General features: G+C 30.2%; 1 protein-coding gene and 1 long non-coding RNA gene across 2 annotated transcripts; one reads left to right on the top strand and one right to left on the bottom strand.

Moving 5' to 3' along the window:
• Positions 1–3,655: 3,655 nt before the first annotated feature.
• Positions 3,656–4,506, top strand: LOC121231986 (uncharacterized). Its single transcript, XR_005930212.1, has 2 exons — positions 3,656–4,085; positions 4,207–4,506. It is a non-coding gene; the product is annotated as an uncharacterized lncRNA (long non-coding RNA).
• A 7,353-nt stretch (positions 4,507–11,859) lies between these two features.
• Positions 11,860–13,225, bottom strand: LOC107953750 (uncharacterized). Its single transcript, XM_016889147.2, is given in 2 exon segments — positions 11,860–12,816; positions 12,819–13,225. Coding segments are annotated over 2 exon segments (1,083 nt in total). The 5' UTR covers positions 13,120–13,225; the 3' UTR covers positions 11,860–12,034.
• Between the last annotated feature and the right edge of the window lie 3,792 nt (positions 13,226–17,017).

Here is a 17,017-nt window from a genome sequence, read left to right as displayed (position 1 = left end):
TTAAACATAATTAAACATTAATAAATATTAAAAATACTCGAATTTATTTATAATTAATTATCATTTATTTTTTAAAATAAAGTTATTAGTATTTATTTATAAATCGTCCACTATTTTTTGTTTTATTTAGTAATGATGTATTATTTTATTATTCACCGATAGTGCATGATACTTATACACCAACAATGCATCAAATATTCTCTCATAAAAAATAATCAATCACTTTTATATGGTATTATATATATATATAGAATTTTTTAGTTATTTTCACTATTTTAAATATAAAAAATTATTTGCACATTGTAAAAAAAATAAATTAATTAAAAAAATAGTATTCGGTTTGTGTAACAATAATTTCTTAGCTTATATTTCATAAACCTTCAAACACTTTAATTTAAGTTGATTTTCAATTTCTCGGTTTTTCTTAGCTCTACAAATGACCTAATTTAGATAGATTTTCAATTTATCAATATAGAATTCATTAGATATAAGTTATACATACGCTGCAAAAGTGGATGTTCATACATTCTCATCTCTTATTTTGGGTTTTTTTCTTCTCCTCTTTCTCTTCTTATTCATCAATTTGTTTCTAATAAATGATTATTAAATTTAAATATTAGTAGACTCATATTTTTGTCTTTCATCGATTCTGAAAATAGAATCAAACTCTTAATTATTAAATTTAAATATTAGTTGACTTATATTTTGATCTTCGAAAGCTTGGTTTGATCTAAGCATTTTTTTAGAGCAATCGAACCAATTTTATGGTATATCCATTCATTTTTATGTTTTGGAGCAAAAATTTTTATACTGGATTTATGGTGTACTAATTCATTTGTTGCATCATAATTCTTTAAACAAGTGAATGATGGGTTTATGAGCAAAATTGATATTTTATAGAATAACACTTATATTTTACTTGTTTAACACTTTAATCAAATAAAGTAATATATATTTATAATATGATTAACAATCTATCTACCAAACGATGGACTATTTAATCATCATGTTAGTAGACTAATTTGTCATGTTAAAACATATGTATGTTATTATAGTAGTAACCGAACAAGGTGTTATATCATTAAATTTAAAACTTTTAAGTTGTGTTATTTTTATTTTTATCTTTTTCTCCCGTGTCCTAGTGATACTAAACCTAATCAAATCTTTAGGGATAAATATCAAAACTATACATGAACTTTAATGCAATGTATAATGTCATACATGAACTTTAATTTTTGTGTGATTTTATACATAAAATTTTAATTTAATTAAAATCTCACAAATCAATAACAATGTCATCAAATTAACACCATTTACGTTGATATATTGCATACACAAACAATTATATTAATCCACTATGAAAATGAATGTATGTATTAATCCACTATATAATTAATTTTTATGTGTTATAAATTACATAGTATATAAAAATAACATAATATAAATATTACAAATTTAAAAAAAAAAAGAGTCGGACTGAGCTTTGGCCTTGAATATTCAAGCTTGAACTAGGTACATTTGAAATATGGGTCTATTTTTTTTTTTTTGCTCAAACTCATTTATTGGATCAAATATTTTTATACAAACCTTTTAAAATTTCAAATAAACCTTCAAATTTAGACAAATAGTCCAATCTATAAACAAATCTAATAGTTGATAACAGTTATAGATAAATTCACATTCATATATAACAAAATCCCCACCCCTGCTATGCTCCATTGCAATCCTTAGTGGATAGCCACAAATGGTTATGTAATATACACATGTAAATTGGTTATGTCAGTTGGTTTTTATACTAATTTCGAGCGAATTTGGATTTTAAAATATTTAAAAGGTTTTTTGTTGGCTTAAGTTTAGATTTATGTTATCTCAATTTTGAGTAAATTTTAGGTTTAGATTTGAGTTTAATTGAATTTGCGTTATAAGTAAATTATTAAAGTTTAAAATTTCGAGTCATCTCGATTACTTTTTTGAATTACTTTAGGTTTGAATTTATCATGATTAATTAATTACTTTGATTAAAGTTAGTTGTTGACTTAATCATTTAATTTTATATTTTACTGTGAAAAAAGATATTTAATTTAATGTTTGAAATGACTAATTTTGATTAGAATTGTAATTAAAATAATGATTGCATTACTTTAAAAATAAGGCATCATAATTTATTTGGCCTTTCAATTTTACGAAAAAAAATACTCATTTAAATTTTCTGTCTCTTTTAGCCCTTAAACTAGTATTTTAATTGTCAAAACACTCTAAAATTGATTAAAAAGTTAACGTTTGTTTAATTTAATAAATTTAATAATTTTTTTAAAATTTTTTTGTTTTTTGTTTTTTAATTTTTTAAATAATTAATCGTTGACTTGGCATACATGCAAATGTAATGTCAGTAAAATTAACAAATATTAACTTTTCCATCCATATTGGGATAACTTGACCAACAATGTAAGTTCAAGGGATAAAAAAGACAAAAATGACTTTCTTTATAAAGCTAAAAGGCTAGATAAGTGATTATCCTAAAATTAAATAAATGCATCTAACAAAGGGGCCTATGCAGATGGAAATCATTTCTCAGGCTAGCATGTTTCTCCTGTTTTGGTTGATCAATAACAGGAAGAAAGCAGTGTGTTCTTTTATGTGCCATGCTTAGTCGAATATTGTATTCACCTATCACTTATCTAGAAATCAAACTCCAATTTATAACAAATTCAAATTTAACCAAAGTTAATTAACAATGTTATTAATTCAACATTATTTTTTAAACTGAGCAAATTAAAGGGACAAAATATCTAAAAGCAAAAGTAGGGTGACTAAATTTCAAATATTGGAATAATACAGGGAGTGAGGGCAGAATTAGACCCAATTGATTCTAATTCGGCTATCTTATCTTAGGGCTGAAGCAGATTCAAGGGAAAAAAGGCCCATGCTTGTGCAAATTTGGTTCCTCAAGTTAAGCAATGAAGACCCTGTGGTCAACTTCAACTGAGTCAAACTCATAAGGCTGTGGATTGAATCTGAAGGAGTCATTTTCAAATAATATATATAAACTGCTGATGTTTATCCAATTATCAGCAATGCCTGACTTGGACTTCGTCTCATACATTTATAAAGAAAAAAAAAATATGTGATTGAAACCGCCGATATGCATGAAATTCTCCCACGGATAATACTGGTTCCACGTCTCAATGTATACGCATCAAATATTTGTATACTCTTTAAAAAAATATACGTAAGTATTTGATATATTGATAGTATCTTTTCTTAACTCTACACACAAAATTATAAATATGTCACATGTCCTATTTTTTATATATTTATTTTTTAATATTTACTACACTATACATACTTGTCGATTAGTGTACCAAAATTTTCCTTTATTATGATTCTATTTTGGATTCAAGTTGGAAATTTGAACCCACCATGCGATTGCTGATGTTGCCAACGGTCGGCAAGTGACAAATAAAACCTAAAAAAGAAAGAAAAAGCCGAGGAGGAGAAGAAGAAGGATAGGCTAAGTTTAAAAGATTTTGATGTTCTACTGATTGTTCGGAAATGTTGATCAACATATAACATTGAGGTAATATTTATAGAAGGTAACTATAATGTATTCTCTATTATTAAAATAATTCAATTTTAAACCACACTTTTTTTTTGAATAGTAATCAGCTGATACTGTATTAATGTGAAAAGAGAATCAGTCTCTTACAGGCCTAGAAAAAATAGTTGTAGTTAAATGACTGGGCACCCAAACGGTGCTTTGAAGAACTAAAAAAAACTGAATAAAATAGCTAATAATCAAAAGCAAGAAATGAAACGACAGAATACTAAAAAAATAGGCATGGGTTCCCCTTCTCTGTATTGCTTGAGAAATCCCTCGTGTACCAGCCAAATGAAGACCGAATCTTCTCCAAAAAGATCAACCTTTGAAATCTCAGTCTCCGTTGAAATTGTGAGTTCTTCGGACCGACCCACTGTCACAAGGTCCGGACTCTATTTTACCAGTTAACCACCATCATCTATTCTTCATCTATCGTGATCTATCAGCCCAACCACAGCAGCCGCAGCCTCCTCTATCCAGTATTGGGGTTTGTCGCGTTGTCTTCCCTCTTGCGCCATTCCGTGAGCCGCTTTATTGGCCTCCCTAGTTACATACTTAAAACTCAAGCTTCTGAATCTGTGTTTTCTCCCTTTTATTTCTTTAATCAGGCTACTAATGTTCGACTTATCTTCTACGGAAGAGTTTAGTTTGCGTATTATAGTCAACGCATCTCCTTCCACAATAATATCTTGGAAGCCCATTTCCTCCGCCATAGTGACTGCTTGCAAACACGCCCTTGCCTCCGCCATAACTGGGTCCGGAATGTTCTCCCATGGAAAGGTGCATGCAACCATTACTAGCCCTTTTTTTTATTTCGGGCTAAAATTCCTTAAATTGAACTTCATGTGTGTTGATTGAATGATGCATCAAAATTGATTTTGATAATATCATCATTTGGAGGTTCCCAAGTATCTTTGTCAACACCGTTTGCATTTAATATCTGTCCCATAAAATTAATTTCCGCATGGTAAGCACTGATAAAGGCTACTACTTCATTTGCTTGTTCTCTGATTCCTTCATGATGAATCTTGTTCCGATTAAACCATATAGCCCAGTATACGATCGATCTAGTCGTATTTATTTCTGCATTCTGGCTGTCAAATACTTTTTCTACCCATTTTTTCCAATTGGGCTCATTATTGCATGTTGCATCTGGCACACCCATCCGTCGCAAAACCTGCTGTGTGAAAGTGTAATCCCTGAACAAATGGCTCACCGTTTCCTCCTCTGTTTGACACACTGGGCAGATTGTATTAGTTCCCAATTTTAGGAGACTTAGGTTGTATAAAGTGGGCAGGAATTCCTTTGCCATTTGCCACATAAGAATGCGAATTTTGCTTGGTATCTTGAGCCCCCGTAGCTTTGTATAGAAAGTAGGACTATTAGTATATAATCTAGAATTCCCCTTTGTATTAATCCAAATTAGCTTCATGTGGTCTGCTGCTCACCAAAGGAATTGAGAGGATGCTCTTCAATTGCTCCTCTCTGAATAAGGATCTGATGGTGTCTTGTTTCCAGGTAGTAGTATCCCTATCAATTAGATCAGAGACAGTAGTAAATCTAATATCAATATGATGACATTGTACTCTTCCACTTCCAAGCATCAGTAACCAGATATCGTTCCAGATGTTTATTGATTCCCTGTTCTTAACTCGCCACCCCATACCCTCCATGAGGATTTGTCTTGCACCCCAAATGCTTCGCCAGGTAAACGAAGGGTAAGATCCTAGTTCAGCACTCATAAAATCCCCTTTTGGAAAATATTTTGCTTTTGGAAAATATTTTGCTTTCATTACTAGCACAAATAGGCAATGAGGCTGTGTAATGATTTTCCAACCCTGTTTCGCTAGCAAGGCCAAATTAAAATTTTCTAAATCTTTAAAACCAAGACCTCCCTTCTCTTTGGGGATACATAAATCAATCCACTTGCATCAATGCATGCCTTTATTAGTTTTTAGATTACGCCACCAGAATTTACTTATAATAATCTCTAGTTCTCGACAAAACAAAATTGGAAGTTTAAAACATTGTATTGCATAATTCGAGATTGCTTGTAAAATGGATTTCAAGAATACCTCTTTTCCACCGCTGATAGGAATCGTACGCTCCAAATATTCAATATTTTTATAAAATGCTCCTTGATATCCACAAATGCATGTTTTTTTCGTCTTCCCACCATGGTCGGCAACTCCAGATATTTTTTCAGGTTATTAGATATTCTCACACCCAAAATTTCTCTAACCTGTACCTGTGTCTCTGAGTCAACATTACCGCTGAAATAGATTAGAGATTTATCAAAATTTACCAATTGGCCAGAAACTCTTTCATACTCGTTGATCACATCCTTTATATTACTTGCTCCTTCAACTGAGGCGTCTCCAAATAGAATGCTGTTATCCGCAAAAAACAAATGTGAGACTGAGACATTACTCCTACCTATCTTAGTCCAAAAAAGCCTCCCTTTCCTTTAAGCCAGTGCGATCAGTCGTGAAAATCCTTCTGCGCAAATAAGGAACAAATACGGGCTTAGTGGATCTCCCTGTCTTAGACCTCTTTAAGGGCAAAATTCCTCTCCCAGTCTTCTATTAACCACAACTGAATATGCAACGTTAATAATACACCTGTTAATAATCAAGATCCAATCTTCACAAAACCCTAGCTTATGCATCATGTTTTCTAAAAAACCCCACTCAATTTTGTCATAGGCTTTGCTCATATCGAGCTTTAAAGCAAACTTTTTCTTCGATGATCCTCTTTTATTCTTAAATGAATGCAGAATTTAATATGCCACAAAAATATTGTCCGTAATTTGCCTCCCTGCTATGAATGCTCCTTGGTTATCTTCAATACAACAGCTCAAAACCTTGCGGAATCGGTTGACAAGAACTTTTGAAATAACTTTGTAAACCATATTGCAAAGACATATGGGTCTAAATTGGCTCATTACCTTCGGTGAATTAACCTTAGGGATAAGGACTATACATGTTTTGTTAATCTCCTCCATATTTCTCCGGCCATTCAGAACATCTAAACAGTACGTGGTTACTTCTTTCCCAATGATGTGCCAATGTTTTTTATAAAAGATCGCAGGAAAACCGTCTTCTCCTGACGCCTTAAGAGGAGCTATGGATTTTACCGCCATTACAAACTCTTCTGCTTTAAAATCTGCCATTAATTCTCTATTGAGTTCCTCCGGGATGCATGGTGAGAATGACGCAAATAATCTATCCCAATCACCAGTTTCTTTTGAAAATAATAGTTCTCTAAAGTAGTTCGTAGCAATTTTAGACATCCCATCAATATCGATGACCAAGTTTCCAGTATCATCTTCAAGTCACTTAACCTTATTTTTCTTCTTACGGGCAGTTGCACTTCTGTGAAAAAACGCCATATTTCTGTCTCCCATCAGAAGCCAATTCGTTCTCGCCCTTTGTTCCCAAAATAATTCTTCCTTGTTAGCTTCGAAATTCAATTCAATCTTTATTTCTGTCATTTCCTCCATAGACGCTTCACTTAGTTCACCATTTCCCAGTTCAAGCAGTCTGGTATTTAGCTCTTCTGTTCGCCATACTTTAATTTTTTCTCTTTTTGTGCCCAACCATTCAGTCTCAATCCCAGTTCCTTCAGTTTCACCAACACATCTTGAGTGTTCGAATTCCATTAATGCTTAACTTACTCTTCGAAACCTGGAATCAGTATCCAATCAGCATTAAACCGAAACCTCCATTATCTCCTCCTACATACAAACCACCATCCCAATCTGTATCTACAACTACTGGACAATAGTCGGAGAAACTATGTTGTAGATGGCTTACAGAGAAACCTGGAAACAATTCCCACCATTCTTCATTTGCAACACCTCTATCTAATCTCTCCCTAATATTGTTGCTAGTGAGCCGACCCCTTTCCCACGTGTACCACTGGCCAGAAAACCCCAAATCAGACAGTCCACAATCATCTAATGTTGCCCTAAAAGCATCCATTTGTCTTTCTTCACGAATTCTTCCTCCTTGTTTTTCAAATGAAAATAGGATTTCATTAAAATCACCTACAACCAACTAAGGTTTGTTGTTCCCATTCTGCAATCTCCTTAGCAGATCCTACGACTCCCTTCTATTATGTTCTACTGGTGCCCCATAAAATTCCGTGAATCTCTATGATCCCAACTCATTTTCTTCTTCAACCTCCACATCAATATGCGACTTTGAAAAACTCTTTAATGTTAAATTGAGCCCCTCCCTCCATCCTAGCAATAAACCCCCTCGTTTCTACCGCATCAACATCAATACCATTTGTAAAACCACATTACAATCTTATTTTCTCCATCCTTCTGCTAGTAACTTTCGTTTCCATAATAAACAAAATGTGGGGTCGAATGTGTCTCAATTTATTTTTGAGATGTTTAACTGTTCGTGGTTTGGGTTCGTGATTGCCCCAAACCACGAACATTCTAACTAACGATTTTTATTGTGCTCCCGGTCAGCCAATCCCCAACTCTAATACTCCTTTGTTATTTTTGGAATTTCCCGTTTCTAAATTAATTCTCTGCCTCTTTTTCCCATCAATAAATTCCACAGATATCTCTTCTATCTCAAATCCATCCTCATTTTCCTCCAACTGCCTCAACATTCCATGATCCCTTGCATCTAACATATTCCGATTCTGCCTTATAAATCGTCCTACAATCCCTAATCCACTTCTACGCTCACCAATATTAGTTATATTCTCGCCAAACTTCCTTTCTCTTTTTTCCCCATCGATCTCCATACTTAACCACCTGTCGTATTCAGGTTTCTCTCGTAGCCATTTACTCTTCAATTGTCCACCCCTTTTTGAAGGAGCCCTTAGTGACAGATCCCAGCCAAACTCCACTTGCTGGTTCCCCAGCATTAGTTGGATTGGACAAAAGCTTTTACCATGACCTAGCCGACCACAGAGAAAGCAAAATAAGGACAACCTTTCATACTGGAAAAATGCATATATAGATTTATTTTGACCAATAGCAATCCGTTTCTTTCTTTTGAGCAGAGAACGAGTATTAATTAATACTCTAATTCGCATGAACTTGCTAATTCCTCTTGCCACCATCGATGCATCATATTTCAAAAATACTCCAATAAAATCCCCAAACTGTCTAGCCATACCTTCTGTCACGAATCCAATTGGAAGATTATGAATTTGTACCCTAAAAGCTGTATCCCAAAGAGGAACTGTGATTGGATCCTCGCCCCCTGTTAATCTATGGAAGATAATAAGATGCCGATTAAAAAACCAAGGCATACCGTCCATAACTCTATTTAAATAGATGTCACTGTAAAATTTGAACAAAATTTGTTTGCCCTCCAATTCCGAAATAGCCACTCCCCTCAATAGATGCCATAAATCAGCTAGAGTATTTTTTAAGGAAGGAAAATTTACCACACTATCTGTAAGGACTCGCCCAACCAAACATAAATCATATATTTGTAAGGACTCGCCTAACCAAACATAAATCATATATTTGGCCTGTGTTAATTTCGTCACCTATTACCACCAATGGATCTTCCTCGTTGTCCATGATGTTGAAACTTGCCAATTCATCATCCACCGTATTTATCCAAGCTATAACAATCCTTCAAAAGCCTTTTAAAACACAAATCCCTTTGAATCGCGAACAAAACCCTAGAAAAGTCAAGAGAAATTTTCATGCTATTAAGCAGACTAAGAAAACCCTAACCCGTGCTATTAAGCAGATTTATTCAAATTACTTATTCAAATTGATTCGAATAATTTGAAATCAAATTTCTTTTTCTATTTTTTTTGCAAATCAAATTAAATTTTACTCATAACCAAATGTAACGTGCTTAAACCACACTTTTTTAAAGTAATGGGAAATTAATCCTTAATAATATTTTATTGGTTTTGATTAATTAGATAAAATTTATTCATGTTCTCTAACAAAATATAAAGTAACATATTATTATTTGATGCCTAAAAAATTATTTTTTTAGACCATCTTTAATCTAAGATTATTATTATTATTATTTTCGATTCGCTCACATAACAATTCAAATTCGACCGATGAGGTCATCCAAACAACCAGCAATTGGTGATGTACACAACCAACGACCAACGATCTGCAGTTAACTTTAATTTGAATTTTGAGTTATTTTATATATTTTTATAATTTTTAAAAAATTTAAAAAATTTATTGCATTTCTATTTTTTAAAATTCTTACTGAAAAACTTCTATAATTTTTTTTGAATTTTTAGAAAATATTTTTTTAAATTTTAAAGAACTTTTTTTCAAAGTTTTTAAAATTATAATTTTTATCTATAATTTATTTAGATTCTTTTAATAATTTTCAAGTTCTTTGTGGGCGCGACATACAATATAAAATAGTGTCATATTAATAAAAAATGATTGAAAGCTAATTTACTTCAAATAAAAGAATTAAGATCAAATTGAATAAAAATATAAAAATTAATAATTAAATTTATTATTATGTATTATATACAAAAGATCAAAATAAACACTTAACATCCCAATTTCTAGCATAAAAATTAAAGATATCTAATAAAAAAAACTAATTTATCGATTTTTAATATAAACACTGAAATACAGAATATAAAATATAATAAAAGAATAGGTAGGACACATTTACACCTTTCCTTCTCCTGAAAGCAAAAGGAAGAAAAAGTTTAAACAAATGACAGCCTAACCAAATTTTATTTCATTCCCATTGCCAAATTGTAACGCGCTGAAGTTGAAATTGTAGACAATTTGGAGACGGATTTATGCCTAAGTTTTGAGTTCCGACCAAGAAATTGTGTACAATGTTACCCTTATTCAACCAACATAAATTAAGGCTCTGTGTTGTTTGCAGATTTTACAGAAAATATTTTTGTGTTTATTTAATAAAAAATAGTGTAGTTAACTGAAAATGACTTGTAGATTAACGTAAAATAAGTTTGTTATCTTCCGAATAGGTAATATTATTTTTATATAAAAATTAACTTAAATCAAGCTTAATATTATTATATTGATAATAATTTTTATTTTTATTTTTAAAAATATTTAAAATATTAATAAAAATTATCATATTTTTTAATATTATTAAACATACATATTAATTATTTATATTTAGTCATATAATAAATTATTAATATAATATATTATTTTAATAAATTATTTAATATTTCAATTTTATTTTAATAATAAATTTTTAAATCAATAATTTTAAATAATATTCTTCACATATTATTAAAAATAATTAATATTAATAATTAATATTTATTACAATTATAAATATATTAAAAATAAATATTTTCTAGTATAAAGGTTAAAATATATCATAAGTTTATAAAATCTTCACAAATTTACAATTTAGTCTCTGTAATTTTATTTTCAAAAATTTAGTCTCTCTACTTTTCATATTTGAAAATTAAGTTTAATTGTTGACATTGTTAAATTTTTTTTTCAATTTTGTTGATGTCACATTTTTAAATAAAAATACACACTTGGTAGTCATGTAACTAAAAAATGACGTTGTAATGAATTTGAATTTAACAAAATATTTTTAATATATATAAAAATAATGTAAAATATAAATTTATAAATATAAAATAAACTCAATTAAACAATGAAAAGATAAAAAAATCTCAAATGTATATTTATTTTGTTGAAAATAATTTTTATAAAATATTTTTAAAAAATTTATTTAATAATAAAAAATATTTTATATTTATCTAAACACCAAAAACTATTTTTAATGAAACAAATATATAGAAGGAAACTAATCTATGTACACTTCAATTGAAAGTAAAAGGAATCCTCCACAAGGTTAAAATATACGGTCAGAAATCCAACATCTTCAGTACATGGCAGAAAAAGGCATTCAAGAAAGAAAAACAGTCATGTGGTCAGACATCAACACCGACAAGATTTGGCCATTTCTCACCATCTTCGGGTACATCATTGTCGACCCAGTACGACATCGTTGTGTTCCTTCAACACCACAAAATTTAGACTTACCTTACCTACCGACGAAGTAACTTTCTGTTTTAGAGATCGAAGACACTGATCTACCTTCATTTACCTTTTACATGCATCCAACTAAAAAGCTCATGCTAGAGATAGACGCACCCTGACATCCAATTTGTCCTATGTTGGAAACTTGGCTAATTTCCCATTACGAAACCACTGTTTCAATCTAAATCAAACGGCTAAATCCAGAAATGGCATACAGCTACTAAAGAAAAAAAAAAAGAAGACAAAATTATGGAAAAATTGGTTTTGTTCATTCAACTTGTATGGCATCTTCGATTACAAGCAAACTGAGAGATATCAATGAATCAATCAATCTCTCCCTATAATTTTGTTTATCCTAATGTAGAACTTTTCTTATTCTACTATGTTCAATAACAAATGGGTTAGTGATAAAAATAGAAAAAGCTTCACTTTTTCCAGGCGTAGACAAGCAAAGAGAAGCCGGTCGGAGCACTTAACTCGCTCTCCTCAACGCTTGCCCATTCCAGCACCGACGAGCTTCCTCCTGATGAAGCTGAAGACGTCGATATTGAAGAAGAGGATGAACTTCTAGCAGTCATCCACATGCTTTTCCTCATCTTTTCCCCAATACTAGGTGAACTTTGTTGACACAAAAAGATCCCTTCCTTCTCCTTCAAAGGACTCACTGCTTCGTCATTCTCAAACTTAAACATGAAAACTGCATGCCCATTGTTTAATTCCTGATCAAACAACCAGTTATATACGTCCCACGACACTTGAACTGGGACCCCATCTACTTCAATACGCTCATTCCCTCTAAATTTCCATTTTAATCGCTTTATTTGTAATACCCTTTGGTCATCAACGCTAAAACAAAGCTCTGCATCCTCCTTCATGACCTTACATTCAATGGAGATTTCTTTCCTTTTGCTACCAAATCTGGCTTTTGTGGTGTACAATTTGTTGCCATATAGATGCTCTCTTCTCGAAACAAGAGCTTGGGGTTTCCCAGGCTTTTGAACTCTAGTTCGGGCATAAGCTTCTTTGATAGAATCACCAACAACAAGTACCATTTCCCCGTCAACAACAAGAGCAATATAGAATCCAGATTCGGGTTCAGGGCCGGATCCAAACTTAGCCCTGGAAAGGTCCCAAAAGACATGGACATTAGAAGTAGTATCGCAGCTGAGTTTTTTATTCCCATATTTCTTCCAAAAATGAAGGGTTTGATATGGAGATGAAAAAGGAGGTTGGAGAAGGAAAGGGAGGTAGGCGAAGAGGGAGAGAAATGAGAGCAAGGATAGAGGTGGAGGAGGAGAGAGTGACCAAGGAAGGTACAGGACCAGGTGAGGGAGAAAAGGCCTAGATTTGTATGGTAGAAACTTGTAGCAAGGTTTGTCTTACCTGAGGTTTGCGGCGGCGGCGGCAGAGGAGGAGGCGACGGGAGCGCTTTGTGGGTGTTGTCAACGGTGGGGGAGGGGCGGAAGCAGGAAGGGAAGGAGGAGGAATGGTGCTGGCGTTGGAGGGACATTATTATTTGCGGGTTTGAGATTGAGAAATATGAGTTTTCGGCTTTCAAAGGGTTTCAAGGCTATATATCAGTTGGGGTTTACAATCTAAAGGACGGCGATTTTTCTTTTTAAATAAAAATAAAAGACGGCGTTTTTAAGGGGTTGTGACTCAAATTTTAATTATTCAACCATTTCTTTCACATGAATTTGAGAAATTTTAGTACTTATAAAACCTATTATTTATTATGTAATAAGTTTAATTTAAGTCGACTAACATTTCCAAACCAAATTTTGATTCACTTTAATCAATTTTATTATTTTATCTTTTTCGAAATAATATTTGATACTCTGTCACACCGAAATTTTTAAACATCCTAAATACTATTAAACGTTGACAAGTGTTTTATAAAAATATAATAAATTAAATTAAAATTTATATACTATCAGTAATATTTTAGACTTCACAAATAGAATTAAAAGTTATAAAAATATACTAAAATATTTAAACATGTAACAAAATTTTAAATTTAATTATGAAATAAAAAGATACACCAATACTAACCCCTTTTTTTATATATATGTCCCTCAAAATATATATATTAAAAAATGCTAAATACTCTTTTATGTCACATTAACTTAATCATAATGTTGTTAAAATATTGTTATGTTTGGTAGCAGTTTAAATGAGAAATTTGTATTTTTATTATCGTAAAATTTACAATTTAATTTCGTTCTTTCCTAAAAAAACTTTTTGGCTTCGCCCCCAGTTTTAACATACTCTAACTCACATCCTCCTGTACTAGCAACAATATCGATGCAAATCAAATTAAGACTCAATCAATTATTTGTGAAATTTTTAAATTTTATTAAATATTATTCTTGTATAAAATTTTATTATAAACCCAATTATTGAAATGTAATTTGTTTTTTGTCCCTAAAATGTTTTAAGTAATTATCCACGTGAATCGTTATTTGAAGCCTAAGTCGTCCGTTTTATAGAAAATTCAAAATAGTATGCTATTTGATTTTGTCAAATACTAGAAAATTATTATTTAAGGTAAAAATACAAGCTCCCTAGACGGAAAATGGATTGTTGCATTGCGTGCATGAAGCCAAATTAATGGACAATTTCTTAATCCTTTTACTAGTTTATTAAGGGTTTAATTCTAGTCCCAGTCCTTTTTACTTTACACACTTATTAAATTTAGACTCTTTATTTGTCTGATTTGAAATTTGACATTGTCACTGAATTCCGTTAAATTTAAATATTCAAAGATTTAATTACAAAATTAAAATTCAATTGAATAAAAGTTCATTAATAGCGTTACTAATAACATGTGAAGAAGGGATTAGGAATTAAAAGCAAGAGGACTAAATTTGAATAGTCCGATAAGTACAAAGAAGAAAGCATAATTAGACAATTATAAATCGATTATGGTTAATCATTGCTCCTTAAATTTTGAATTTTGAAAAAAGATATCAACATCCATGAATTTGTCTATTTTGGGCGGCCGCAATAGAAACTAAAACAGCTGGTAACCGCACCTGGCTTTCCACTTGCGCTCCTATTCTGTACGTATTTGGAATGGGTTCGGAGATGATCTGTGTGCGGACTGCTGAGAAACTGTATGAATAAATGCCTAAATTCTCAAAATAAACCTTTCCAAATTAATTAAAAAATCGATTAAACATTTTGTCCAAAACTTCATTCAATTCAATCTTTGAATCATGGTTTCTATCTTATTCAACCTTCGAATTCATTTTCTTTTGAGTCCCTTGACAAATTATTAAGAGCTAACGTGTCCACGTCAAAAAAAAAATAATGACATTAAGGGCTTAATTGATTTCTCTATTATTTTACGTAGGTTTAATTGATATTCTGTTATTTTACAAGAATTTAATTAATTATTTAATCCTAATTTTTTAAAAATATAAATTTATCGAAACATCTTAAATATTATAAATTATGATAAAATATTATAAAAATTTGAGAAATTATTAAGAATTACAAAAAATAAATTATAGAATATTATTAAAAAAATTAATAAATGTTTATAAAATAAAAATATTAAAATTTGTAGAAAATATTTGTTATTTTGTTGCTTTGGAATTTTTTATTTTAGTAATAAAGAAATAAGGAGATTGGAGTGTGATAATGATCAACTTTCTATGGGATACCGAGTGAGGGGTTTGAATGACAATAAATTCACTACTTGAAGACTTAAGTTGCGTGATAGGCAGAGGTATTTATGTGTCACTTTAATTTACTATTCAAAAATAATAATTTTATATTAATATTTATATATTTATATAATAGTATTTTTATTACTTTTTAATAAAATGAAACAAATCAATTTGGTGGGCTAGGTCTAGTTGGGCTCAAGCCTAGAATTTTTTTTAAAATGAGCTTAAGTTCAGCTTAACCCATGAACAATTCTAATTATTGACAATGTTTTAGTTGATGAAGAATGATGAGAAAGAGCTTAATGAACATGAGCTGAAGTATGATGTAGAATCCTGTATTAGAGAAAATAAAAAAAGTGTAGTAATTTTTAATTTTATAATTTTTCTTTAAAATTTTTATTTTTTATTTTCTATAATATTTGAAATATTTAAATAAAGTTTATATGTTTTTCCAAAAAAAAATGTAACATTTAATTTTTTATATTTTTTATAATAATTTATAGATTTCTAATAATCTTTATGTTGGCATTTAAAATCTAGTTGGACTGCCACGTAAGATTACCGTTAGAGAGATAACGAAACTTAACGGAAGAGTGATTACTTCGTAACAAAATAATAACATAAGTGACTAAAATATAACTTGATGCAAATAAAAGTGACTATTTTTTCATATCAACTTGCTAAGTTAATTGTCATGTCATCATTTTTCCATGTCAGTTGTCACGTTAGCTTGCCACCTCAATTACTATATCAGCACTTAACGATATTAATGAAAAAATAAATTCAAGGGGCTCGATTGGGTATAAATTATTATTTAAATTATTCAATTGGATGCATTATTCAACGAGAGACTTGATTTTTTTAATTATTTTCGAAAAGCTTGTTTAACATTTTAGCCTAGTTATAAAAAGGTTGCATCCATTTAATTATTATTGTTATTATTAGTTTTTCTTTTACCGTCTCATAACCAAAAAAAAAATTTATGAGCATAATAATAAATTTAAATCTCAACCAATAATCTTTTAGTCTTAGCCTATCGCAAGTTGTAACCCATAAGAATTTGGGTTCGACTATAATGTTTCACTGCTGATGAGGTAATATTTTAATTTGTATATATTCACAAATAATTTAAAAATTAAAAAATCATAAAGATTTAAAAAAAAATTAGAAACAAAAACCCTTCAAAAGAAAAAAATAAAAACCTAAGCAATACATAAAAGTACAAAATGCTTTGAAAGATTATAAAAGTTTTTAATTTTCAATAAAATTATTAAAAAAAACTGTAAACAAGTTTTAATTTTTATTTTTTTTTGAAAATTTAATTGTAAAAATATATTTATATTTGATTATTTGTAATCTTATGAGAAAATCAAGCATAAAAATAATCAAAATAAAAGAATACTTTTATATTTTGAAATTTTTAAAATTTGAAAAAATGAAAAATTCAAAAAAAAAACTATAGACAAGTTTTAATTTTTACTTTGTTTTCATATCTTCTAAAAATTTTTATTTTTATAAATTTTAAATTATTTGTTCATGTAAAATTAGATAAAATGAGTTCATTTCAGCAATAAAATACACATAGACCAATAGAATTTGATTTGTGTTGGATGGGTGATTACTACATGGCATTATTTTGAGGGTCCAAAAGATTATTTTAGTATCATTTGATATTTCTATTTTAATAAGAATAATTATTACTCAAAATACACTCTATTTAATTCCAATTGGCAA

Source organism: Gossypium hirsutum, chromosome A07 (genome assembly GCF_007990345.1).
Source record: "Gossypium hirsutum isolate 1008001.06 chromosome A07, Gossypium_hirsutum_v2.1, whole genome shotgun sequence".
In the NCBI taxonomy this organism is placed as follows: domain Eukaryota; kingdom Viridiplantae; phylum Streptophyta; class Magnoliopsida; order Malvales; family Malvaceae; genus Gossypium; species Gossypium hirsutum.
The sequence above is the reverse complement of the archived record's forward strand: the minus strand, read 5'-3'. Positions and strand labels throughout refer to the sequence as shown.